The 25,759-nt window shown below is 35.7% G+C and overlaps 3 protein-coding genes across 3 annotated transcripts; 1 reads left to right on the top strand and 2 right to left on the bottom strand.

Moving 5' to 3' along the window:
• On the bottom strand, window positions 9,147-11,979 carry LOC18596298 (subtilisin-like protease SBT1.5). Its single transcript, XM_007024688.2, has one exon. The coding sequence runs from the start codon at window positions 11,779-11,781 to the stop codon at window positions 9,463-9,465; it is 2,319 nt and encodes a 772-aa protein (XP_007024750.2). The 5' UTR covers window positions 11,782-11,979; the 3' UTR covers window positions 9,147-9,462.
• Window positions 16,815-17,598, top strand: LOC18596299 (agamous-like MADS-box protein AGL61). The gene has a single exon (XM_007024690.2). The coding sequence runs from the start codon at window positions 16,915-16,917 to the stop codon at window positions 17,437-17,439; it is 525 nt and encodes a 174-aa protein (XP_007024752.2). The 5' UTR covers window positions 16,815-16,914; the 3' UTR covers window positions 17,440-17,598.
• LOC18596301 (E3 ubiquitin-protein ligase RNF144A) lies at window positions 19,735-21,045 on the bottom strand (the record flags this gene model as incomplete). Its single annotated transcript, XM_018122835.1, is given in 4 exon segments — window positions 19,735-19,925; window positions 19,927-20,141; window positions 20,144-20,632; window positions 21,003-21,045. Coding segments are annotated over 4 exon segments (888 nt in total), but the record flags the coding sequence as incomplete, so codon positions are not given.

Here is a 25,759-nt window from a genome sequence, read left to right on the forward strand (position 1 = left end):
TATGTCATATTTATAAGGTTTGTGTATTCAAAATTAACACAAAGAAAAAATATCTTAAATAGGCATGAATCTAAGATTAATGTTAACAAAAAATCATTATTATTCAAACTTCATACTAATTACTATTGAGAGTGAATGAATGATTAATCTTAATCATTGAGCTAACTTCTCTTTCGTTGAACATTATCACATTGATATGTATCTTTTGCAATAATGGAATGCAGTTGTGGAGACAATAAAGTAGTAATTCAACTACAATTATACACTTTATGCTTGTTTTTAACTTTTATTACTATTTTATTATAAATAAACTTACTTTTTAATTATTAAAAATATTTATATCTTATATAAATATATAAAAGTATGGATATTGAAAAGCTTTTGAACGATAAAAACATAAATTTTCACTTATTATTATTATAAAAGTTTTAATTATCTAAGTGATCTACAATTCTATTTATTTTATTCTAATCATTCTTAGAAAGTAGAATCTAAGAAGTTTTTACTACATACTTAATGATTTCACTATGTAATTAATGTGAATGTGTTTTTTTTTCTTTTTTCTTTTTAATAATTTTTTTATAAATAATAATTTTTAAAATTTCAATATAATGTTTGAGTTAATATTAATGTAATTGACGTGTCAAATCACATGCACCACACGTGACATAAATACTAGTATGTTACAAAATTGTAAAAGAAGTTGAATATATGAAAAAGTCCTTCAAGGGGGAGGAAATTTTAAATCTCAAACATTATCCTTCTTTAAGATGGAATAACAGCCCTATGTTTAGAGTCTTAAGCATTACATAATATAAATCAATAGTGAAGATTTATATTTCACCTCTCTTTGGACGTATGATTCTGATGATTATAAGATTCCATCAAAAGAAAAATCCAGTGATAGGATAACAGGCCCCACATCTTGGACATAAGCAGTATTCTGTTCATAAAGGATTCTTATTCTCGTGCATTACACACGAATTACTGTTGCTAATTAATTTAAGAAATGGACGATGACAAACAACATTATTGTACCCATTTCTTGTACGCCAACAAAACAAAACCTGTGGTTACCTTTGTTTTTCATTAAGGAAAGGCCTAAATAATTAGCAAAAACATGATTTGGGTTCCAATTATTAAGATTTATGCTTACTAATATTGATAATATTATTCCTCGATCAACTTTATAAAACGTTAACGTAGGAGAATACATTATGAACAAACTACGGGATACTTTCCAAACATAGGACATTGAATAAACTTTATAATACATATTTTTGGTTCAATGTCATTATGTTGTTTAATTTTTTTTTTTAAATGGAGTTAGAGAAGAAGTAATCAAACAGTCCATAAAAGCACAAGAAGGAATATACCTTCATCTGCTGGTCAAAGAGAGAGTTGCAAAACTTGCCTTGTCCTTGTTTATTTCTCACCTTCCTATAAGGGCAGGTAAATCCAAAGTCAAAACTGTACAAATTCCTGCTATTGCTGGATATTTGAGAAGCCTTTTCAGAGATAATAATAATAACAAAAATGAACTGGGTTCCTACGTTCTACTCATTTCACATCCGTTGGGGAGGGCTTTCTTTTACCTTCTGTCGGAGAAATGAGTTAGCTTCACCAGATTTGACCAGACTAATATCTTGCTGATTTGCACCTAATTTTTCTTTGAATTCACGAGTTTTTGCACAGATTGTCCACGCCCCCCACTCGTTTATTTCTAGCTAGTTTCACCAACTTCTATCACAGCCCACGTATAATTGTTTTGGTCAAAACAGGTCAGGCGTTAGCTGTTTTCTTGACTGTGATTTTATTTTGAAAAACTCTTCTCAAGCTATTTTAGTGTATGCGAAGTGGGTGAAAAATACGTAACACGTGTTGGTAATTCGTCACAAGAAAACATTGCTCGTGGCTCATTCTTCCTGCTCAGGTTCCAGACAAACCATCGTCGTGGCCCGAACTCTGTTGCGGCCAACCTCAAGCTTTTACTTTCAGTAATTTAAAATTTTATTTTTATTTATTCTTTAAAATTTTTATACAGAATAAGTAAAATTACCATAAGCATCAACCAAATTGCAAAATCTAACACTTATTATAAGATGAATTCATATTGTCACTACAAAGTTTATAACTAATCAATTTCAATTTTGAAGATGTGCAAAATTGATGGTAGTACATTTTCATAATTATTATATATTTATGATCAAAGAATAGTCATATTCATGATCATTGAATTTCGTGATCATTTAGGGAGAAAAAAAGGTAAGAGATTTAGGAGAATTGTGTAAACATACATTTATTTGTGTAGCCTTTAGTAATTCTAATCAAAAGCAACTTTAACGTGAAGTTACTTTGGTCCAAATCATGACCCTTTCCCTAAGCCACATTCAAACTCATGTGATCTTCTTTTCCTCTACCAACTTTAGATTCTTCAATTAGTGGCCTCAATTAAGCATTCCAAATTCTTCAATTTAATGAGTGATTTGTTTTCTCAATCCACCTCACATGTTATTATTATTATTAGTAGTAGTTAGTAATCTAATTGGTAAATATTGAAGGAAAATTATTTGTATAAAAAAAAAGAGAGGTAATATAAGAGTTGATGAAAATGGAAGGATAAGTTGGGAAGAGAAAAGTATGCAACTGTACTGGAAACTTCCCATACAATTTACCGCGGGGCCAACACGAATTCCAGGAGATAATGAGAAAAAGGGTAAAAGAAGGTGAAAAAGGAGGTTCATGCACCGGAATCTGCCGTATATGAGGAACAATAGACAAATGAAAGCAAAACGACAAAACAAAAGAAGAGTTTTAAAACATACAGGAAATATAAAATAAAAATAAAAAGGATTGGAGAAAGGGACCCGCAGCCAGCAAAGGCATAGGGCTAAAGACAAGATTTCGAGTTTGGGGTGCACAGCCCTAGACGATGTTGGAATAGTGTTATGTTTTGGGTATTGGCCATTTGATTGAATTGAAGGTTGAAGAAAACCCGCGTTTTTTTTTCTCACCCTGTTTCCACGATTTGATGATAAATGAATTATGAATATCGTGTTTTTTCTTTCGATCAACTTGCTTGCTTGCTTACAAATAATGGGCACCTGCCTGGCTGCCTCCAATTAACTGGGATTTATCTACTCCTTTTCACTAGCAATTATCTGCCTGGATATCGGTATAATCTATCTTTCATATACCATTGAAGTTTGGGTATTGATTAATATAAATTTTTAATTACTATAACTTTTTTGGGTTTTTTTTTTTAATATTTGATTTTCTACGTTGTAAAAGATTATTACAAGTTCATCCGTTTATTGCTTGTATATATTTTTTTATAAAAAAGTAGAATTTTATTTGAAATCAAAATAAGCTTTACATAGGAGGAGGCAAAACCTATAGAACACTTGCACCAGCAGATAAAAAAAAACACACTGCAGAACAAAGAACATAAACATCTCAACCTTGCAGGCAAAAGAAATTCAAATATCTTTACATGGAAACTGGAGAGAAATCGTATCCTTACTTAGAAATTAATCTAAGAAATGTAAGATCTTTTAAACTTATGCATAAAATTTATTCTTGATTGTGGGATTGATTAGTTTCAAGCTGAAAACCAATTAATATACAAATTTAAAACCAAGCAAAATCCCTTGGTTTCTTAATTATTCTTATATTTTTTTTCAAAAAATAAATAAACCATGTCGGCAAAATAGGTCTCTCTCTCACACCCCTATGAGAATATCATAATATTTGTCATCATCAGTACTATCGATACTGTTAATATATTTTTTTTTATATTGGAGTAGGAGTTCTATCACCCACTAAACACAAGTTGTTCAATTGTTTAAGAAACTAAGTAGGATTAACCTTACAAAATGTTCAGTGGCCAAGACGTCTTCCTACTTGTACTGTATGTTATGATTTGATTAATTACTTTTAATTCATCAAGATGATCAACATGTGATTATTTTAGCAATTTAATCAAAGTAACCCTAATTAGAAGGTGAAAGAAATTTAAAAAGAAGGAACCTCATGGCCTACACGCTTCACTTTGACAAAAGAAATCTTGATGTTTATCAATCAATACATTGAACTAAAAGTCCAAGTTGGGCAAGTGGGATGAGAAGCGGTTGCTTTGAAAATAGCTGCCCATTGAAGCAAAGTTAATTGCTCACCTGGGTTGACCAATCAGAGTTCAGCGTTGACGAATCGGACGGCTAAAAAGATGACTTGATTCTTGCTGAGAACGAGGGTGAGACCCAGGGTTGGGTAGGAAATTTCTGTGTTTGTCTTTGCGTAAGACCCGACCAGGGTGGTCCTCCTAGGGAGTTGTCTCCTAGCCAAAGCCCAAAGACGTGTAGTTTCCCACGTGGACCCTTGACAGATAGGAATCATTGACATCCAGTTTAATCTTATCTAGATAATGGCCAATACTTTGTAAACATTGATGTTTACATGTTTGTTAAGTTAAAAATTGTGCAAGTGGGCATGTTACTTTGATGAGTTGAAGTTAAACTATTCAATAAACTAAATCTTAGAGAACATATTCTAACTTAAGTGTCTGTTTGGTTTAATTTTTTTAACTTATTTATCTTTTAAAAATAAAAGTCAAATTAAATGAAAATTTTGAATATTTCTTAATTTTTTTTAAAAAATAACTTTAAGAAAAGCTCTAGAAACATACATCTTTTTCAGGAGATTTTTTTTATTTCAAAAATGTCCTTATCAATTTAAAATAATTTCAATATTATCTGTTTTTATTTTTATATGATTTATTATTAATTATAAATTTTATATTATATAAAAATACTTTTTATATTTTTAAAAATTTATTTTAATGAAATAAAAAATAAATTAACTTTTTTTATTTTGAACAAAAGAATTTGTGATTAATAAAAAATTATTTATAGTAAATACATTTTATAGTAATTTTAACCAAAATTAGAACTTATATAAATTGTTTTACAAAACAACTTATCTATTAAAAAGAGCTTATAAAAGTAAATTTATCAAACATATTTAACTTAATTTAAAAATTTATTAATTTTCATAGAAATTTTATATTAGCTTTTAAATTAAAAAATTAAAAAAAAATCAGATCAAATAGACTCTTAAAAAGGCCGCTCAATTATAAATAATTTAATTAATTATATATCTAACATATATGCTGTTGCCAATTGATCTTTTCTTTTTAAGCTTCATTTACATGGTGGGACATAGTGTCTAATAATTATCATAATTTCGCCAGAGTAACAACGCTCATTTAAGTTATACCAAAGTTAGGTAGGCAATTAATAAGAGGAGCCAATTAAGTTACTAATAATATAAGTGTTCAATAAATAATTTCTGCTAAGTGGACAACACATGCATTCTGATATCTCTCTTGTAGGTTTATGCCACAACTAATTAGGTGTATCATTTCTGGCAAAAGAAAAAGCATAGTATTAGGCTTGCTGTGATAGCCCTTATTATGCCACACTTTTAATTTTCTTACTTAATTGTGGTTGGCAAAAATTAGAAGAAAAGATGAGAAGATTAATAGTGTGTTTGCATTCTAATTAAGAGTAGGCAGATAAATGGAATTACGTAAAGCAATTCTATATACTAATTTTCTACAAATACCTATTTTAAAGTTATAGATAAAAAAATAGTTAAAAATTTTTCATTGGTGGTAAAATCCTTATGTACCATGCTGCAAAGGATAGAGTGAAAAAGAGGTTCATGCATTCAATCTCTCGATTAAAATAAATAAATATGTTACTTTTCTGTGGCTTTTCCTTTCTATTAATGTAGTTAATTCACGAAGTCACAACTGATATGGCAAAGTCATTTAAGTGGCAGTCACGGCACCCCTAGGTGGAAAGTGGCTTTGCAATAATATAAGGTTTAAATATTCGTCTACGTATGAGTATGTAAACAGAGACTCAGTGTATGGATGCAATTCAATTTCATGGGCTGGTACTTGAAAAACAATGGTCTCGACCAAGCTTTGTGCTGATCCAAGCAGATTTTCCAAGTAACAAAAAGAACTGAGAATTTTCAACAGTCAAATTTCTGTGAAGACAACCAATATTGATGTGTGGCAGCTGAAATGGGACTTTGGGCTTTGATTTTGTAACGTAATACTTATTGACAGAGACAAAAGGCTTAAAAAGATCAAACTCTCAAGAAAGTTGCACTGTTTGCAAGGCCGATTCAGAAGCCTAGATATACCTTTCGAAGGTTCTTTTAACTCAAGCAGCTAAAAGAGCTTAATTAAATTCTTAAAACCATAGTTAAAATGAAAAAGCTTTGATTGAATTAAAATATGATCACTGGGGCCTTACAAAACAGATTACGTGGCCTACATTTGTGGGTACAAACAAGGAACAAAGTTTCTGATATTCCATATACATTTCGATTGTTGCGTAAACATTGTGTTGTAAATAACGAGACAGAAAACGTTTCCACCCATCTTTCCGTTTCTATCTTTCTTACGGAAACAGGACGTCAAAGTTAGATATGGGATTTATGTCTAGGACCACTTGGATTCTGAAAGGGCGTTTTCTAGTTGAATCAGGACAATCGTCAATGAGGGCTTAACTCACTTTCTTTTGCTATAGCCTACATGCAATATGACGATGTGAACTGGTAAGTACTTTTTCACAAGGAGAAGAAAATGATGTTATACGGATACAGGCCAAAGTGTTTTCAAGTCCTTTTCTTTTCAAGCAACAACCAAAAAACAAAAGACATTGGATGCTACATCGGCTATGAGCAGATGGGTTATCAGGCATTTCATTTTCAATGTTGATCAAGTTCCTTAATCATTACTTCTTGCTATCGGAAATAGTAGCAACTTCAATGATTAATCCAGCTCTAGAAGTTGCATTGAACTTGTTTTCTTCAAAGTCTTTATATTGGGCAACGAGAGTCAGCAGTCGGCTCTTCTTAGAGGGCGGCTGGCACAAAGTTAATTTCAATAAGTAACAGCTATAGATACCTAAACAGAGAAAATGTTATTCCTAGATATAATACAACTATGAAATCCTATTTTATGATTTCCGGAAGTGGAAGTAACAGGTGGAGGAACTACATCATTCCAGGCCTTTTCAAGTGGGTGTCAGTATTATTTCTTAATAAACTGATCCAACTTTTTCCGTTTCTCCAAAAATACAAATGTGGATGGTGAAAAGATGGCACTTACTAGAGGGGAACATCTATACCTCAAATCAAGAGAAAAAACTCAGAGCTTTTGGGCAGTGAGAAGATTATAGGGCAAATTGTTGCGATGATTCAGTTGAGTGAGATGTACCCAAATAATGTAAGACAAAAAAGGGTACAGGCAATTCACTTTCTACTTGGAAAAAGAAAAATCCTTTGCATTAGATGTTTGATGATGCTTTCATTTGTCTTGCTGTTGAGTTCAACAGGGAAATAGGAGAGCTGCAGGCTGCATATTATGGGCTCGATTTTACATTATTCAGAGAATCTGCCAAGTTTAACTAGAAGCAGCTCAAAATACCCTGATTTTACATTTATTCAGGGATTGAGAATTGAGGATTTCAAGGCCTACCACTCCTATAGAGAGGCTAACTCTTGTGCTGATACTTCAGCTGTATAAGGATCTCATGAATCTGTGGGATTCAAATGTTTTTTAGCATGCATTAGACTTAATTTTTAACCAAAAAAAAACAAGGAAAAGCCCAAAATAGGCCACGGAGATATTCTAGTAGTCAATATGCTCGTCTCTTTCAACCCTTCCATACACGTCACGAACACAAAATTGAAGGATCAGACTTCACATACTGATTTTTATGTGATCAAGAGGTAAGGTTAAATATCTGGAATTCACCGCTTTTGCATCATCTCTTGACATTGACAAGAAACAGAAAAGAAAAGAGAGGAAATAATTTGGCAATACATAGAAAAGTAACAGAAAAGTACTGATAAATGACGCAAATACAGCCAGCGTAATGGATATTGGGCTTGTCATGCCTCTCCTTCCTGTTTCTAAAAAGCCCCGTAGTGCTGGCCACCCTCTAACTTTATGGGCTTTTGATACGTCCTAGACCCAGACCAAATAAATAATAGCGACCAGGAATGGTTTCAACATAAAGTTGACAAATGCTCACAAACTCATACTTTTTCTTGTTTTTATTCACAGTATGTGGTACAAAGATGAGTTGTCGATAAAGCCCAAGCTGTTGCCCCGCAAATTGCTGCTTTTCGCTTCAATGGCTAAGCTACACGACGAGTTTACTTTTCTCCTCCCCGTCACTTCATAATTTGCAATAGTGGAAATGATCACAAGATATTAGGACAATCACAAAAAGATAGAAGAATTAATCTAACTTACACCTTAAACAAGAATAAAATTAGATAAACAAAAAAAAAAAAAACAGCTAGAAAACCGCGTTATAATAACCCAATTCTGCAAAGTGAAACATTTTCCAGCTAAGTCGCTTTTGTTGCACGGTTAACATCGATTTTGTTCCATTTGTAGACAGAGATTGGCCAACTTATCCGCATGATTCTATAATTGAACATGCATTCATTAGGCTTAATTCCTTATTCATCTTCGTATATAGGCAACTATTCATGTTTGTTTTGACATTATTGCATGTGTGCTATTGATGCTTTATCTTTCAACGCGTGTTTTTTTTCGCATGTTCTCTGACTTTATCCCGAGAAAATGATGAGTTTTCCTGGATGAAGAAAATTTTCTCTGTAGTGGAACTGAAAAGATATCTGATAAGTTTAGGCAGAGCAACTCTTTAATTTTCTTTGATGCTGATTGAAAGATGACCACCAAAGGTATGGTACTGTCAGTTGAGGATGGTTTTATGCTCGACGTGTTCTCACTTCTGTTTATGGGAAGCAATTAGATCCCACCTATACCGGGAGACAAGCTATCTGAGCAAAACAAACAAAAGGACGTTGGCGATTTTGCTTGATCAGGCAACCCCACATGATTTTTGTCTTGATCATTGTCATTATTGTGATGCCTTTGCTGTTAAGCAGTTAATTTACATGCATATTATGCTTTGACTAGAAGACCACAATGAGAGAGGTGATTACCAGCTCCACATGCATTCACTAATGCAAGCAATAGACAAGTAGGAGTGAGTTGATAATTCAACGGATTTAAGTAAAGCAAAAGATTTAGACAAGTGTTTAAGTAATATGAAAAAAGAGGGAACTTTTTTCATTATCCTTGGCATCTTCTCAACACACATAATTTCTACAAAAACATTCTTGCTTCTTAATCTTACGGTAGTAAAGATACACTAGACCTGCACTTTTCCCTGTAGCCTGCGCAGATTATAACTTCACCTTGCATTATAAAGCCAACTCCACCGCTTTCTGATATAGAAAACGCAAGCACAATCTCGTTACACATATAGAGATAATTTTTATAAACCCTATATAATAAGGAGACCAAAATTCCTAAAACCCCGAAATGCCTAACATACAGACAAGCTACAGTGGTTGCTGCATTGTCACAATTAAGGGACTTGTGACATTGTGCTTCCCATCAGACCACACGATTGAACCACTTTTCATGTTAGTGCTCCCAGGAGAGAGCTTGACTGCCATGGCCTGCACTCTTACGAGAAAATTCAATTTCTGCCCTACCCTCCTAAATACAAGCTGCTCTGGCTCTACTGTCACCAGTGTCCCACTAGGTGGTCTAACTGTAACTTTATACACTGAATTTGGGTCCCCAACATTGGTCACTTGCCTAAGGAAATGCGTAGACATCTTATGCTTGCCATACTGTTGAAAAACAGCAGAAAATGATGGGTAATTCAGATTCCCAATATGGCCAGCCCTTTTTGCCCCACTGCAATCTGCATTCCTCCTCGTAATCACTTGTATATTGTTAATTGTATAATTCGAATTGCACAAGAAATCCACATAATCCATCGAGGTTATATCATAAACCAGCCCAGGATCCATAGCCTTTGTGGGGTGAACATGACCAGATCCAAAATCCAACACAGTAGAAGTATTCCCACTGGATTCATCAAGCATAGTTTCCCCTCGATTGTCGACTGTATAAGCAGTGGTCATCAGGGCAGACTTTATGGCTGCAGGGCTCCATTCAGAATGAGCTGCCTTCAACAAAGCAGCCAATCCAGAAACATGAGGACAAGCCATTGAAGTGCCTGAAAGAATATTAAACTCTGTCCTCCGCTTATCTGATGCAACACCAGACGGCCCAACTTTATCAGGCCAGGCAGCAAGAATGTTCAATCCAGGAGCAATCACGTCAGGCTTCAAAATCTCCGGAGTCTCCGGATTAGGCCCTCGAGCTGAAAACGAAGCCACAACAGGAGCTGGCCGGACCCCTAAGCGAGTTCCTTTAAAAACAATAGTAGCGGTAGCTGGTGACTTGGATTTAGATGCAGAATCAATGTACCTCCTAATCTCATCCCCGTTTGCCGCACCAACAGCAGTAGCTGGCAACACATGGCAATCAGCAACCAACCCTTCCCCATCAAAAACCCCATTAGCCAAAATCATTCCAATCCCTCCAGCCTTTTTCACAACTTCCCCTTTAGCAGCCCTGGAATTAATTCCTCTATCACACAAAACAATTTTGCCTTTCACAAAGTCAGGATCCAATGAACCTTCCATACACAAAGAAGAAGAATACCCATCACCACCACCAGTCCCAGCATAAACCAACGGGTACATCCGACCCGGAGACAAACCCGGCCCATTATAAACACTGACTCCAGGCACAACTTTACCGTTTCCAAGCTTAACATCAGCTGGAAAATCCCTATCAATCGTCCCGGCACCAACAGTAGCCACCCAGGGAGCCACATTAGTAACACTCAATCCGCCAGGACCCCCATTCCCAGCCGAAGCCGACACAAAAATCCCTTTATCAGCAGCACCGAAAGCACCAATCGCAATGGCATCGAGATAATAAGGCACCACAACACCACCAACACTCAACGAAATGACATCAACCCCGTCAGCTACAGCGGCATCAAAGGCAGCTAGAATATCAGAGTCATAACAACCAGCATTCCAGCAAACTTTATAAGCAGCAAGTCGAGCTTTCGGTGCCATCCCAGCAGCTACTCCTTTAGCATAACCTAAAGTAGAAGCTGGGAAGACATACCTTCCAGCAGCAATAGAAGCCGTGTGGGTCCCATGGCCATCCGAATCTCGTGGGGAACGAAACTCCGAGGTTTCGTTCATTTTCCCATTAGTTGCTTCGTAACCGTTGCAGAAAAACTTTGCCCCTATCAGCTTTTTATTACAAGAACTAGAACCGAAATCTTTTGTCCTAACACATTGGCCTTTCCATTTAGAAGGAATAGGCCCCAAGTCACGGTCGTTGAAGCTTTGGCGCTCGGGCCAAATACCCGTGTCGATTACTCCGATAACAAGATCGGACCCAAAGTCGGATTCTTTCAAGAGGCCGGCGCTGTCGGTGGTTTTGAGGCCCAAAAAGAGAGGAGAGCGCGTGGTTTGCACGTGCCGGACTTGCTCAGGGATAACAGCGATGATATGGGGAAGAGTTTGGAGCTTGAGGGCTTCGGTTGGGGAAAGCTTGGCTGAGAAGCCGTGGAAAACGTTGTCGTATACGTGAAGAACTTGGGTGGGAGTTGAAGGGGAGAGAACGGAGGAAAGGGAAGACTCATACCAGTGCTTGTGAGTGGTGAAAATGGAAGGCTTGACATCGTGTTGGACTCTAACGATAAAGGTCTTCTGATCCACCCTAGAAGCTGAAGAAGCTAAAGATAATAAAGAAAGAAAGAAGAAAGGAAAGAAACCCATTGGGGGGTGGGGGGGGGATGGAGCTTTGGGGAGAGTGCGTTAATGGAAATGAGGGAGTGAGTGTGGAATAAAACTTACAATAAAAAGGAGAGATTTCAACTGTGTGGCAGCTGGGGGGGATGCATTGAACTGGCTCACCAGGCAAAGGAAGTGCATAATTGAAAGAGAAAGAGAGTACAGTGACGGTGGGGCTTTTTTCTCTTTTTATTTTATTTTCTTTTTCTGCATTTTGTATGTTGAAAATATTGAGTGCTGACCGCTGAGGTTTTTGTAGCTACTCTCATAATCAAATTGATTAAATATATTTATTGTGGTTTGTCTTTTATTGTAGAGTACTGTACCTTTTAATTGTTTGTTTCAGGGGAGGTTGTCACATGGGATTGGATTTTATTACTCTTGTTTTTTTTTCCTTCTCAAATGGAATGTTACGGATATAAATAACATATGTTCTTTTAGTTAACTTTATTTCGTACTAAAAAATCTTCCAACTCGTTAGGAAACCAAATCTATTAAAATCCTAATTTTAGGTAAAAATTCTCTAATTTTTATGTTACTATAAGAGAAAAAATTGTAAAATGAAAAACACAATATCCCTTTTTTATGTTATTTGACAATTGAATATTCAATTTAAAACGAAATGATTAGTTTTATTCCCTAATTTTACTAAGCAAAATAAAGGAAAGGAAATAAAAATGATACTGCTGCTTCAAAAGGATAATATTGGTGATGTAACTGTTGCAGCTAGATGGACCCATTTACATGCCATCATGTAGTATGTTGCGCCATGTATCACCTCATGATACGTCATATGTCTTACGGATAAATATTGGCCTCTAATTGAATTCTAAACCCTTTTGCTTTATCAAAATTAATTTCGTTACTTTTAGTACCCAAAATCAGATTTTATCCAAACTAATTAACCTCTTAAATGCGGCCGCCCACCGAAATTAGGATTGGCTCCATGTTACGTGATTTTCCCACCGCCCTCTATTTCACCTCTGTTGGTTGGTAACAAAACTAGATTAAATATAAACTTTATAATATATAAATTATTCATTCTCCTCTTATAGTTTGTAATATCATCAAGGTATTTTTATTTACGTAAAATGGAATTTTGGTCCGTGACGATGAGGTAGGATACATCATATATTAGTGTAACTTTGAATTCGAATCTCAGGATGTTGTTCTCTTTTCCATCCCATAATTAATTAATTACGTCAATTTGTTTTAGAGTGATCAGTCGCACACGTGTCGAGATCAAGATACGCTTTGTTCATTGTCACTGTCTAATCCAGCATGTATGTGATAGTAGCATTAACACAATACTATTTTTGTTTTTGGGGTTTTAAAAATCAAAGTAATAATAATAATAAAGCATAGAAACTCGTCCAGACAGGAGACACGTGGGGCACTGTCGAATGGAGTCTTCTTTCCCAAATCCTTTTAGTTGGAACTTAATTTTGCTTTTTCTGATCACGCCTTTTATCAAAGCTTTGCTTTTTCTGCTTCACTTTGATTCAAACACTATATTTCTCGAAAGAGGCAGAGAACAAAAGGGTTAAAATCAAGTCTAATTAAGAGTCCGTCACTCAATAGAGTTAATATGGGAAGATGGTATATAAATTCCAATTACATGATTAATAGAAAAGCAAAATTCATTACTATTAGAAGGTTTTCTTTTATCATTAATTTTTAGCTGTCTATTACTCATGTGATATCTAAGAAAATTGTAGAAAATTAAACAGACATAAAAAGACACGTAACACTGATATATTTGTCTAGCTCCCTAAGCTTAGCTACATATAATTCAATGATATAGGGTAGCAGTTGTAAGTTCATGTGATACTGCCTTCCCTGGTTGTTGCTAAAGAGTCAGTCATAAGCGAAACTTATTCTCAGTTTGTGGATACTGTCTTGAATGTGAACCCTTTGGACTAAAACAGATATATAAAAAAAAAGAACTATACCAACTTACTTTGCTGATAAGAGGGTTTCCATTAAAACCAATATAAAGATAGATATTACAGTTCGAAATTATGACCTCTACCTCAATTGCACTTTATTTTTACCACATGAATTAAGTCTAAATGACTTATAATAGCGTACTCCTTGTTTAAATGATGCATTAACATTCTAATGTAACACATTGGAGTGGCTAGCTGAATTCAAACTTAGGCTAGGATTTCTTTTATTCAAGATCAGCTTGCGTTCGATTTCGAATGGACGTATTTCAGGGCCATAAGCAAAAGGATAAATTTAAGTTGGGAAAAAAAAATATTGTTTGGTCTCCTCCCACCATCTTTATTTATTTTTTCTTTTGAGCTGGGACTGGACCAATTTGACAAAGCAGCTCATGGGGAGGACAGTTGTCGAATGATCAAAGTAGCATCATTGCCGTTGAGGGAAGGGCTAAAATGGAGGGCGTGGGTCCAAAGAAGTAGAAACTAAGACTAGAATACATAAATAATGCAATCATCATTTTTGTTTTGAATTAAGCCCATGATGGCCTTGCTGTCAAATGTTGCCCTTTTGAGTTGCACATAATGCAAATCTCAACCACCCATGGAGATGGTGGGGACGCTGCTCTCTGCAGAAGACAAACTTTCCGTTTCAGATTTTCTAGTTTGAATTTGAAACATATCTACCGTTTCAACCTTAGATGGTTCCTTCCTGTTGCTGTTATCTCTCTCTCCCCCACCAAGAAAAACCCACAGTGAAAAAGGAGCTCAGATATTTTTACTATGTGGGGAAAAGCTTTGAACAGATATCAGAAAGTGCATGAGAAGGGGAAAACACAAGCTCTACCAGATCAGATAAAAACAAAAAGGTGGCAATTGCACATGTTTACAAGTTTAGTCTTTTAATAAAGGTCACAATTTGATGAGACGAATCCAGTTGTTCATTACCTTAATTATGTCTTTCTTAAACGGATTAAGGAACGTTTGTATTTCGCATATAATAATGCTGTAAAAATTGCAAGCCAAAGGCTCCCTCTTGTTATGAAAAATAAAACAACATAGGGAGCCAACCCATACGCAAGGGAATGATCAGACGCAGAGGCCCCATGAAACTGTTGAACAATTTGACAAAAGAATGGGGTTTACAAGGAGGTTGAGAAGTGGGGTTCGGTACAGATCGCATGCAATTATTACAAGTTTCATTATTAGCGTTAAAGAAGGAGAGGAATGGGCCTCTAGGGGTTTGGTTTTGAATCAAATCAACTAAAAAAGCTTCCATATGTTTTGACAAATCTTATTCTACTAGAACCTTTTCTCGCTTTTTTGCATGGTCTTATCCCTTAAACATTTGAAAGGAAGCCTTGTTTTAGACTTTAAAGCACGTCTTTAGGGGATAAAAGTTGTAGTATTTAAAGAAGGTTCTTGCATCTTCCATGCTTATGGTCGTAAATATTCTTCCTTCAATTATTGTCACCTAATCCTTTTTCACTCTGGCAGTCTGGCTAAGCACTAGATTTTGGAAAGTGATGGCACAGTAGTAACCGTACAGTATATATCAAAGCAAAGGGATCAAATTTAAGCTGAGTAATCATGCTCTTTCATATATAGTTAATTACTCACTAATCAACCATTATTAAGTATTCTTAATTAATTGTTCATTATCTAACATCATGCTAATTGACATGATATACTTCATTTCATATACAAGACACCAAGAATTATGATTTCGATCTGTATAAAGCTTATCCAGCATGATTTTTAATGATTCTTTATATAAAAACAAAACTTTTGTAGCAGAATCATTGCAAAGTACTGCTGAAATTATTGTAGACTCCTCATTTTCAGTAGCCAGGCTACAACTTTGGTTAACATACATTGTGTATTACAATATTTATGTAGAAATACTCATCATGGATACTAATTAATTGCCCCCAAAACATTGTAGTTGATATTAATTAAAAGCTCTAATTAATTCAAGATCTCTGAATTATAAAACCCCTAAGGGGACCATTGAAGTAAATACTATAAATGTAGGTATAATCATGTTGTTCATCGGTCCATTTCTCATTTTTCTTTAGGCCGGCTTATTTTAAATTTTGACAAAGTGGGAATTTCAGCCGTAGGAGAGTATTGTAGCCTTAGCCCCATTCTGTATCTTTAACCAGCAGTGCATTACACCGATCGACAGCAAAATGATTAAAATTGTGTAGAAGAGCATCTAATGATGAAATTAGAAGTCCCAAGACAGTTTAATTATTCCTTTGAAACAGGCTTTTGCACCAAAATTTATTTAGTACTTGATGAACAATAGTAGTAGTAAGTTGCATGTTTCATGAGAAATTGATTAAAGATTGGAAAAAAAAAATTATTCCACTCGGCCATGGCCCCAACGGGTGAAGAGACAGCACATTGCAAGAACAGTGGTCAAAGGTCATATTGAATTTATGATTCAAAGTAAATGCAATGGATGGCCTTGGTGACCCATATGTCTTCACTTTTTTGTTCTCTTTAATCTTCTTACTCGTGGAGTTAGATAATAAATTTATAAATAAGTGCATATTTAAAATAAGAGTTGGAGGGACATTTGATTTAATAGTATTTGTAAACTTGGTAGGGTACCTGTTTCAGCATTGAAGACATTGGGACACGATTCTTGACGTGTGCTGGGCTTTAGGCTGATCTCATAGAAAGCCTGACAGGCTGGACCTTGTTCAGAGCCAAGCCCTTCCATTAATGAAAGCCCGAGATCAACAGGCTAAATTTAACTTTGGACATTCATGTACAACATGGAGTCTAAATTTTGGCCCAATTTCAAATACAAGTCTTCCACTTCTATAACTTTTTTATGTAGTTATTAGGGATATGTAACTAATTTGTTTCTTTCCTTCTCCAGTTTCCGCCATTGGTAACCATTGCTATTTTGTTGCGTTTTATTATTTTCATTATAAAAGGAAATTAATGTTGCAAGTCTGTCACAGGTGCTAAGAAACAAGTGAGGTTGTTTCTTCATGCGCAAGCTAGGTTGTTTCTTGTTGTAAAAACTAGGTTATTAGTTAAATTATATATATATAGATCCAAGCAGGCTTTCTTTATAAACCCTAAACACGTAACAACTTAAAACCTCAACGTTGTTGTAATAATCTGCTCTTATTTGGCTCTGTGTTTATTATTCGTCATGGAGAATGCATCAAATACAACAGATGCAACGAAAACAAAGAAGAGTCGAGGTCGTCAACGAATTGAAATCAAGAAACTGGAAGATGAATGCAAACGCCAAGTAACGTTCTCCAAACGCAGAAAAGGGTTGTTCAACAAAGCTACAGAGGTTTCAACTTTATGTGGTGCGGAAGTTGCTATCCTGGCATTATCAAAATCCGGAAGAGTATACACCACGGATGGTGTAGATGCCGTTCTTGATCGATATGTCGCTGACTCATCTGATAGTAATCCGTTGCCAAAGCAAAAAGAGGTTGAAGAAGATAATGCTGGGTTTTGGTGGGATCAGCCGATTGACAACTTGACTCTCGGGGAGCTGGTGGAATATACCATGGCGCTTAACGACTTGAGAGAAACCGCAGTGGCGAGACTGGAGGAGTTGAACATCCAAAATTCTACTCATTTGTGGCCATTCGTTGCTGATGAGGATGTGAGTGAGGCGGATTTCGTACACCAGTTCATGGTCGAGCGAAACTATTATTGATGTCTTAACTCTGCCAATAACTCTCCCCTTGGGCATCGCCGTTAAATTTAGTCACAACATAGTTAGAGAAGGATTAATTCATGGAGTCTGTTACTTCTTTGTACTCTTATAGGAAGAATCTTAAACAGCAAATATAAATCCGTATAATCATTACATTTATTTTAACTTTTTATTTTTGGCTGTTTGGGTAATATTTGAATATATTTGGTTCGTAGAATTTTAACTAACGCCATGGCTTTATCTCTGAAAGATTCTGCAAATTCCCCAAAACCCAATTTTCTGATTGGTGAAAACTACCAACTTTCACTAAAACAATCCCTGGAAAATCTTTTAGTTGAAACCTACAAGAAAACCCCAAATTTCTCTGTTTTCATTGATAAATTCTGTGATTTAATGCAAGCAAAGATTGACCCACCTCTGGAATCCATCTGGGTATACTCTGCTTTGTCGTTTCGAAGCCATAATTTTGCAAATGAAGATCCGTTGAATCAATTATTAGTCATAAAGGATCTCTTTCAGTTAGTTTCTTCATGTCCAAGTCCCTGTAGTTCTTCTAAAAGCATAGCATTGCTTGCTCCAATTGTTTTGGAGGTTTGTAAGTTAGTTGTGGAAGTACTAGGAAAAGACAAAGTGATTAAAAAGGTAAAGTCTATGGTTTAAGTGATTATTGGCTATATTAGCATGTGCTGTTGTAAGGATTTGAGTGAGGAGAGTGAAGGAAGTGATGTGAATTTGGTAATTCCGGTTGAGGATTTGGTTTCTATTTGGATGGATACAAATGCAAATTCACAATCTTGCTTGCCGTTTTTGGGTGATGAGATTTGTAGGGTGATTAGTGAAAGAGAGATTAATGCGAATTACTTGGCTGGTGTAGCTATGGTGGAGGCATTTTTGTTGAAACTTTGCTTGGGTTTAAGGCTTGGGACTGAAGGGATGGTGCTGGAGAAAGAGTTGAGAAGTTGGGCTGTTGCTTTAATCTCCAGCTTTCACAACTTTTATTTCTTCGAGATACTTGTGAGGATGCTGCTCCAGCCGGCTTTGCCAGTGACTTCCTTGCTGGTTAGTTTGCTGTGCTTGGATATTTAATGTATTAATATCTCTCCCTCCTCTTTTTATTATGTTTTTGTGCTTTGTATCAAATTGTCTGCCAATGCTCACACCTGTTAAACTTGTATGAGTTGTAAGCTGTGGTTCTACATTAGAAAATTGTGTTTGTCTGCCTATACAAATGCTTAAACCATCCAAATGCGTATGCTGCATTAATGGTTCTGCATCAGTGGATCATGGCCTCTAGCTACCTCTCTTATTTCTTACTCTCTTCCCTTTTTGTCCCAGCACCTTAACTGATTCCCCATGGGAATAATGATTTCTTACGGACCAATTTATTTATAGGATTTAGCACTCTGTTTTAAGCATTGGGCGATTACATGCTGCAAGGTGATAGTTATATCCCTTTCCTGGGCAAAATAGTGGATTAGAGGCGTTGAATGTGGCGCAGGGAGAATGAAGTATCAGTGAGCGGATCCTCACCTAAAGCTCATATTAAGTGGCTACTGAACCTTGAGAAACAAGGGATAAAGCCATTTGATGATAGCATCTTGAAACACCGTGCCAAATTACTTGTTGATGATTCCGAGGCAGACTATGAGCGATCAGTATCAAAGTTATAGGGGAAGAAACTTAAGGATGATCCTCTCTTTTACTTTGATAAGCAAGGGAAAGAGGAAAATGAAGATAAAGAAAATAATATGAAAAATGAATCTTTGACAGCTGCATTTATGGTTGCTGCTCGTTCAATGAGGCTGATAGATAGCTCCAGGACGAAAAAGAAAAGGAATGGAAGTGCAGAAAAGGAGAAGATCAAGTATTTTAAGTATGATCTTTGCAGCTATTCTGAATCAGCTAAAGACAAGGTCTCAGCTGTTACTAATGATGATTTGAGACTGAGTAGTGAGAGTGAAGTCGAGAACCCACTCTCTGATGAAGAGGCATAAACTTTTGATGATTCGTTGTCAATTTCATTTCCTTATTAACTACACCAACTCCCAAGAGAAAAAAAACCTTGGGATTTTGTTCAACATCAATGTTTTTGATGGGCTTGAAAAAGAATTTCAGGTAGAAAATACCCCCTTTGTTTAAAAAAAAAACAATTCCTAATTTGCTAGCAAGAGTTACAAAAGGGACACATGAGATGACTAAAATATGTGTAGAACTTAGGCCAGGTAGCTTCTAAAATTTGTTCTTGATGATGGCCCTTGTTAGATTTATCTGCATACGCGAATTTGATTCCAAAGGGATCCTTAAAGAAATTCATGCATGTAAAAACCAAACATTTGGTCATTGAGTTATACTGTGATCAATTCAAAGACCCAACATTGCTGTTTTAAATAGCAGGAGAAAAACTGCAACCCGCATGAAATGTGCAAGCAGCCCTTAATCTTTTCTACATAAATCTTACAGTTGGGTCATCTCCTCCACTTAATTTTACTTATCAAGCTCCATGATCATGATATCTTCACTTGCCCTCTCGTCCTCAGTCAGATTTTGAAACTCACTGCATGAGATTCCAGCATGCCATGCGACCTTGCATTTTGCACAGAACAACCTCTGACAATTTGGACACTCTGATTCAACCACATGATGCCCTCCATCATCCACAAACATAGCAGAGCAATCCTGGAAAGGGCAGTAAAATTTCTGGGACCCGAAATCAATGACTGGCAAAGGGCATTTTCCCATCGATCAAACACTTCTCCTGGAACAATTGAGCAACAAAATTGCGGTTCTAAAGTACCTTTACAGTTCAACTCAGGGCATTTAATCACTAATATATTTTCTTGTATGTTTACGGCTACAAAATTGCCGAACAAATGGGTGCAACCGTTGCTTGTAAATATCTCCTCGGTTGGTTTTACATCCATGCAAATAAGACATAAACGGCCTTGAGTTTGAGAATTCGAAGACTCACCGGTTTCTTTCTCTTTTCCTTTATGGCTACTTTTCCTAGAGTTGAAATGCTGAAACATCTGCCAGTCTGTCGAGCCAGTTGGCACCCTGGAAGAGATTGCTGAGGACATTAAAACCTCTTGCAACTGTAACTCAAATGTATATTTCTCATCTGATAATGGAAACACTTCTTCATCGTCATTAAGAGCTGAGAAATAGAAATCATCTGAGAGAAGATTGCCAGAATCTGCTGTAAACAAAATTGCAAATAAAAAAATTGTAGAGTTTACATGCTGTAAACTCAAAAAAACTAAAATTTATAAGATAGCAAAAAAATCTAGAATACAATCCGACAATTCAAAAAATCAAAATCTACAAAACAACATAAAACTCAACAAAGCACTTGACTTTTTCTTGTATATTTTTTCCAAATTTCCTGAATTAAAAAAAAAAAAAAGCCAAAAAATAAAACCTTCATAAAAAATCTAATTTCCAATTTTCAAACCCTCTTAACTCTTTTAGCCCCAGGTTTCCTTCCAGTGCTAATCACAGATGATTGGTTGTTGACAGCAATAGGAGGTTTCTTATTCTCTTTGCTCATACTTTTAAGCAGGTACCTAGGAGTCTGAGTCTTGTTCCTCTCCACGGAACAAGCAGCAGTCACTGACTTCCTCAAGCTCTCGAGCTTCTTCAAGGCTCTTTTCTTTGAAGATTCAACTGTAGAGACCTAAAAAATAACGCTGTCGTTAACTAATGTTTTTTTATATGGTTAAACAAAGTTTAAAAAAAAACCTAATCTAAGAGACACAAGGCAAACTCATATGAACGGGGCAGGGAAAGGTGGACAGTTTTGCCCAGTCTTTTGGGTTGGATTGGACTAATGTTAGTGTACATCGGGGAGATGCAGTTCTTTTGACAATGAAAATCGATTTTAATTCCCATGCATTTTCTTCCATTGGAAGATTAAATGAAGTTGCTTTTCCTAAGAAAGAAGGCATAGATTGAAATTGTGATGGGATCAATCAAGAGGCCTAGATTCTTACCACCATGAATATGTGCTGAGGGTTGGAGGCGGGGGAGGGGGCTAGTGTGGCTCCACCTTCCAATAATTTTAAATTTTTATAATTTATTTTTATTTTTAAAAATTTTAAAATTTTATTTTGATAAAACTTTTAAAATTCTTATAACATACTTTTATGTTTTGAAATTTTATAATTTTATCCTTACAATAACTTTTTTTTTTTTACTTTTGACACATCTTTAAACTTTCAAAATGATTTCAAATCATGTAATGTTGAAAGTATTTGTAACTTTACAAATAAATATTATCTTGATGACTTTACTAAGTATAATAAAAAACATCTAAATTATCAATTGAATCTATTCAAACGTGAACATTCTTCATAATTATGTTTGAAAAATGTATATACACTTTCTGAGTTATGTCAATTATTAAAGAAGATAAGAATATCAAAAGTTTACTTCTTTGTTGACAAATCGATCTGGCTTATCGTGATTCTTTTAGTTTCCACCACAACATTAGAATGTGCATTTTTTGCTATGAAAATCATTAAAAACGAGATTCGTAATAGAATGTCAGATGATTTTCTCATAAATTTATTGATCATTCTTATTGAAAAGCAAATCATTCCAGGCTTTGACATTGATTCAATAATAAATGCTTTTAACTCTATAAAAGGCCGCCGAGCTCAATTGAATATGTCCAATCTTAATATGTAATAGTTGTTAAAAAAATATCTTTATTTTGTATTTAACATTTAGTTGGAGTTATTTATATAATTCACATAAACTTTTTTCATCTAAGTTATTTTATATTTTTGTCGAACATTGAACTTTTAATATGATTGTTTTATAGATATTGTCTTCACCCTTTAAACGTGAAATCTTGACTACGTCACTGATTATGGTGATTAGTCACCCATTCATATTCTTTTGATAATATCATTTTTTTTTTTGAAAAGTGATTTTTATTGATTTGAAAACCAAAACACCATTTTGAGTCTTAAATTTTAATTTTGAAAGACTCGTCATGGCATTAAAGTTGTATAATTTCTAGTAGAGGTCTGCTACTCAAAAGGAAAGGTCGCGTTATAAAATAGAGAACCTAAAAACCCTAATCAACACAATACAGAGCATTGTGCTCAAAATTGAAGTAAATAGCAACCTACAAAAAAACAAACTTTGCCGCAAAAACAAAAGCAAAGACTACAAGTAGAAAGCAACCCAAGCTAGACAGCATAAGAAATAGGAATCCAAAAAAGCAAAAACAAAAGCAAAGACTACAAGTAGAAAGCAACCCAAGCTAGACAGCATAAGAAATAGGAATCCAAAAAAGCATGCAGAAAAGACCAAGGCGCCAAGCTACCCCTTCAAAAGAGTTCAGATATGCAAAACTCACAACATCAACCAAAGAAATGCGGCAATGAAAGAAAGGAAGGGAAACATCTCAGAACAATCCGCCAATTCTACCCTTCTGCTTAACCAGGAAAATAAGAAGGAACAAGAGCCAAGAATGAAAATCCGCAAGGGACCTAAAGCCAAAAAGAGGAACAAGAAAAAGAAAAGCAACACCAGCATCCTCACAACCATTGACGTGCTTCATAAAATCTACAAGCATTTCCTCAATTGAAGCAAATAGGCAAGAAGGACCAAACGAGATAGCAAAGGGAACCAGCATTGCAGAACCACAACAATGAGCTCACATCAAAATCAAAGGGAAATGAGACCAGAAGTAGGAATCCGAGCCAGCAATCAAGAGCATGAGCCAAACAATGAAGGAGCCATAAACAAAAAATCAAACAAAAGAAGCACTAGCATTCCTCAAATCGGCGAACAATCATGATAGTAATCATAAACAAAGTGTAGCAAAAAAGACATCATGACTAGCCAAAGGGCCAACTGAGAGGCAAAAAGCACAGCAATTAGCACGAGAATTAGACACCCTTAAGGACCCAAAACCACCGAAAGACAATCAAACCAACCATCAGTAAGAAGACATTGTTCAAGCTCATCCTGGTTAGATACCTAAAGATGGGAGAACTGAAAAGAAACCTGCAATAGAAGCAATCATCAATTGACCTTCCAAAAAGGGAAGGTTAAAAGTGAGTCAATTGTTTGTGAACTCACTTTTCCCTTATTGCGAATTTTCTCTTTTTACATCCTTTTTTCCTCCTTGTTCCTTTTCTTTTTTCTTCTTTTTCCTTTTCTTTTTTCTTTTTCAATTTTCCATCACTTTCTTTTTGTTTTTTTCTTTTTTTTTTATCTCAACTTATTTTTCCTATTATGTTTAGACCTAGGACTTTTCCAAAAAATGAGTTGACACTACCCACCCCGCCAAACATTTGTGGCTCCCTTCCCTACCAAGGACAATGCTGCCTCAATAGATCACATTCATTGTAGCAGCCAATCGATTTGTTCGATAAGAAGAACAAAACCAGTCACTAATTCAGATAATTCGAGAAGCAATCACCCTTCATCCCCCTCCCTCCCCTCACCCCAACTCGCCCTAAACCCTTAACAAAGCAACTCTAACTAATTAGCCCTTATCTTGAAGAAAAAGCAAGATAGATTAAAGAGAACATGACTCCCTAGAAAATATTCCTCCCAAAAATCCACAAGAGATAGATGTCTTACTCTCTCAACCCCTCCCGACTCTTACACTCAACTCGAATCCCTATCCTCAGAAATCACATCCACTAAAACACAGCAACCCCCTAATAACCAGAAACCATCATGGAGAGCATGTAAGGGTTCAAACACCCTTACAATTAAAAATAAAGGCTTCTTTTCATTTCTTTCTCTCTTTTTTTCCCTTTTCTCATCCCATTTTTCCATATTCACTTGTCTTCTTTTTTTCCTCTTTCCTTTTCTTATTTTCTCTTTCTCTCTTTTTTTTTTCATTTTTCCTTATACTTACCAATAATCCAACAGTAATGAGGCACTGTCAACTCTCGATAATGGACTTGCTGCAAAACAGACATACAATAGAAACTAAAAGATGTTAGTAGCTAAGAAAACACAAAAGTGGGCTTACCCGATCACCTCCTGCCAACAACTTTTGCATCACTGCCCAAGCATCCACAAGTAGTCCATGATCGCTGCATCCTCGATTTGGCAGGTTCATTAGCTATATCATTGGCTTCTCTAAGGATTTTCATAATACTCCAAACTCTTACCCTTCTCTTAAGCCCTCTAATTTCAACTAGATTTTTCCTTAGTTTTTGTGAGGCTTTTTCTGGATCCTATGTTCATATAATAGCATTGCTCGAATCACTCTCAACCACAAGGTCATGTGAGCTTGCCCACTGGGAAGCACCAAAAAGCTTAAAAGCCTCCTTAATAGCAAGAATTTCTGCTCTATTAGCATCGTCACCCTCCACTGCTTAGAAAACGTCACTTTGATCGTCCCGACCTTATCTCTTAATACCCCTCCAATAGCTGCCAGCCTTAAGTCCACTCGGGCAGCCCCATCAGTCTTGAATTTTAAACTTCCACTCATCGGGGGCCTTCACTCAACCTGTCATGCCTTTGTCCTGCCTTTGGGCATAGTTCTTGTTACTAGATTGCTTCGTAAAACACCCTTAAAATGATTGTACTTTAGTGGCCATTTGGCTCGAGCCCATCATGCCACTCTAGTTTTGACCAAGTTCAAGCATTGTTCCTCGTTCCACACCTTACCTTGGAAAATAATCTCGTTTCTCATCAAACAAACAGTCCAAATCATGGCCAAGAATGCAAGTCTCCAGACTTTTTTGTCACTTGCTCTAAAAAGACCATTCCAATCGAGAAAGAAGTCGGTGAGCTTTGATAACCCCGCCCATTGGACTCCCTAGTGACTCCCCAACCCTATCCAAATCTTCCAACTTTCAAGACATTCAAAAAAAAGATGATCAACGGTCTCTAGTTTCTCTCCGCATAAGATACAAAAGGCAGGCTCGGTTCTCGAGAGGCCCATCTCCATTAACTTGGCTTGGACCGCTGCCTAGCCTCTCAAAACTCTCTAACAAAACACCTCAAACTTTCAAAAGGGCAACTCCCTTCCAAACCATCCTCCAATACTCACTAGCAATCCTGAGCCTTTTCATGATTGTTTTGCAAAAGGAGTTTATCATGTACTACCCACTAGGAGCTTACCGTGTACCCGTCATCCACAAAGTGATTGTCAATGAGCCCATTCAACTCCTCCCATTGTTCAATCTCCCAACCAAAGAAAGGTCTCCTCCCAACCGTTAAAGAGATAATGAGAACTATAACAAGTATCCTATGAACAAAATCATTTGCTTCATAATTGTATCTTGCTATCATTTATTAATTTATCTCTATTTTGTACAAATTAAGAAAATGGAGAAAGAAT

Source organism: Theobroma cacao, chromosome 6 (genome assembly GCF_000208745.1).
Source record: "Theobroma cacao cultivar B97-61/B2 chromosome 6, Criollo_cocoa_genome_V2, whole genome shotgun sequence".
NCBI classification, from domain to species: Eukaryota; Viridiplantae; Streptophyta; class Magnoliopsida; order Malvales; family Malvaceae; genus Theobroma; species Theobroma cacao.

Bases quoted from the DNA above. Each gene is read 5' to 3' on its own strand.
- LOC18596298 (XM_007024688.2), bottom strand. From the start codon at position 11,781: ATGGGTTTCTTTCCTTTCTTCTTTCTTTCTTTATTATCTTTAGCTTCT.
- LOC18596299 (XM_007024690.2), top strand. From the start codon at position 16,915: ATGGAGAATGCATCAAATACAACAGATGCAACGAAAACAAAGAAGAGT.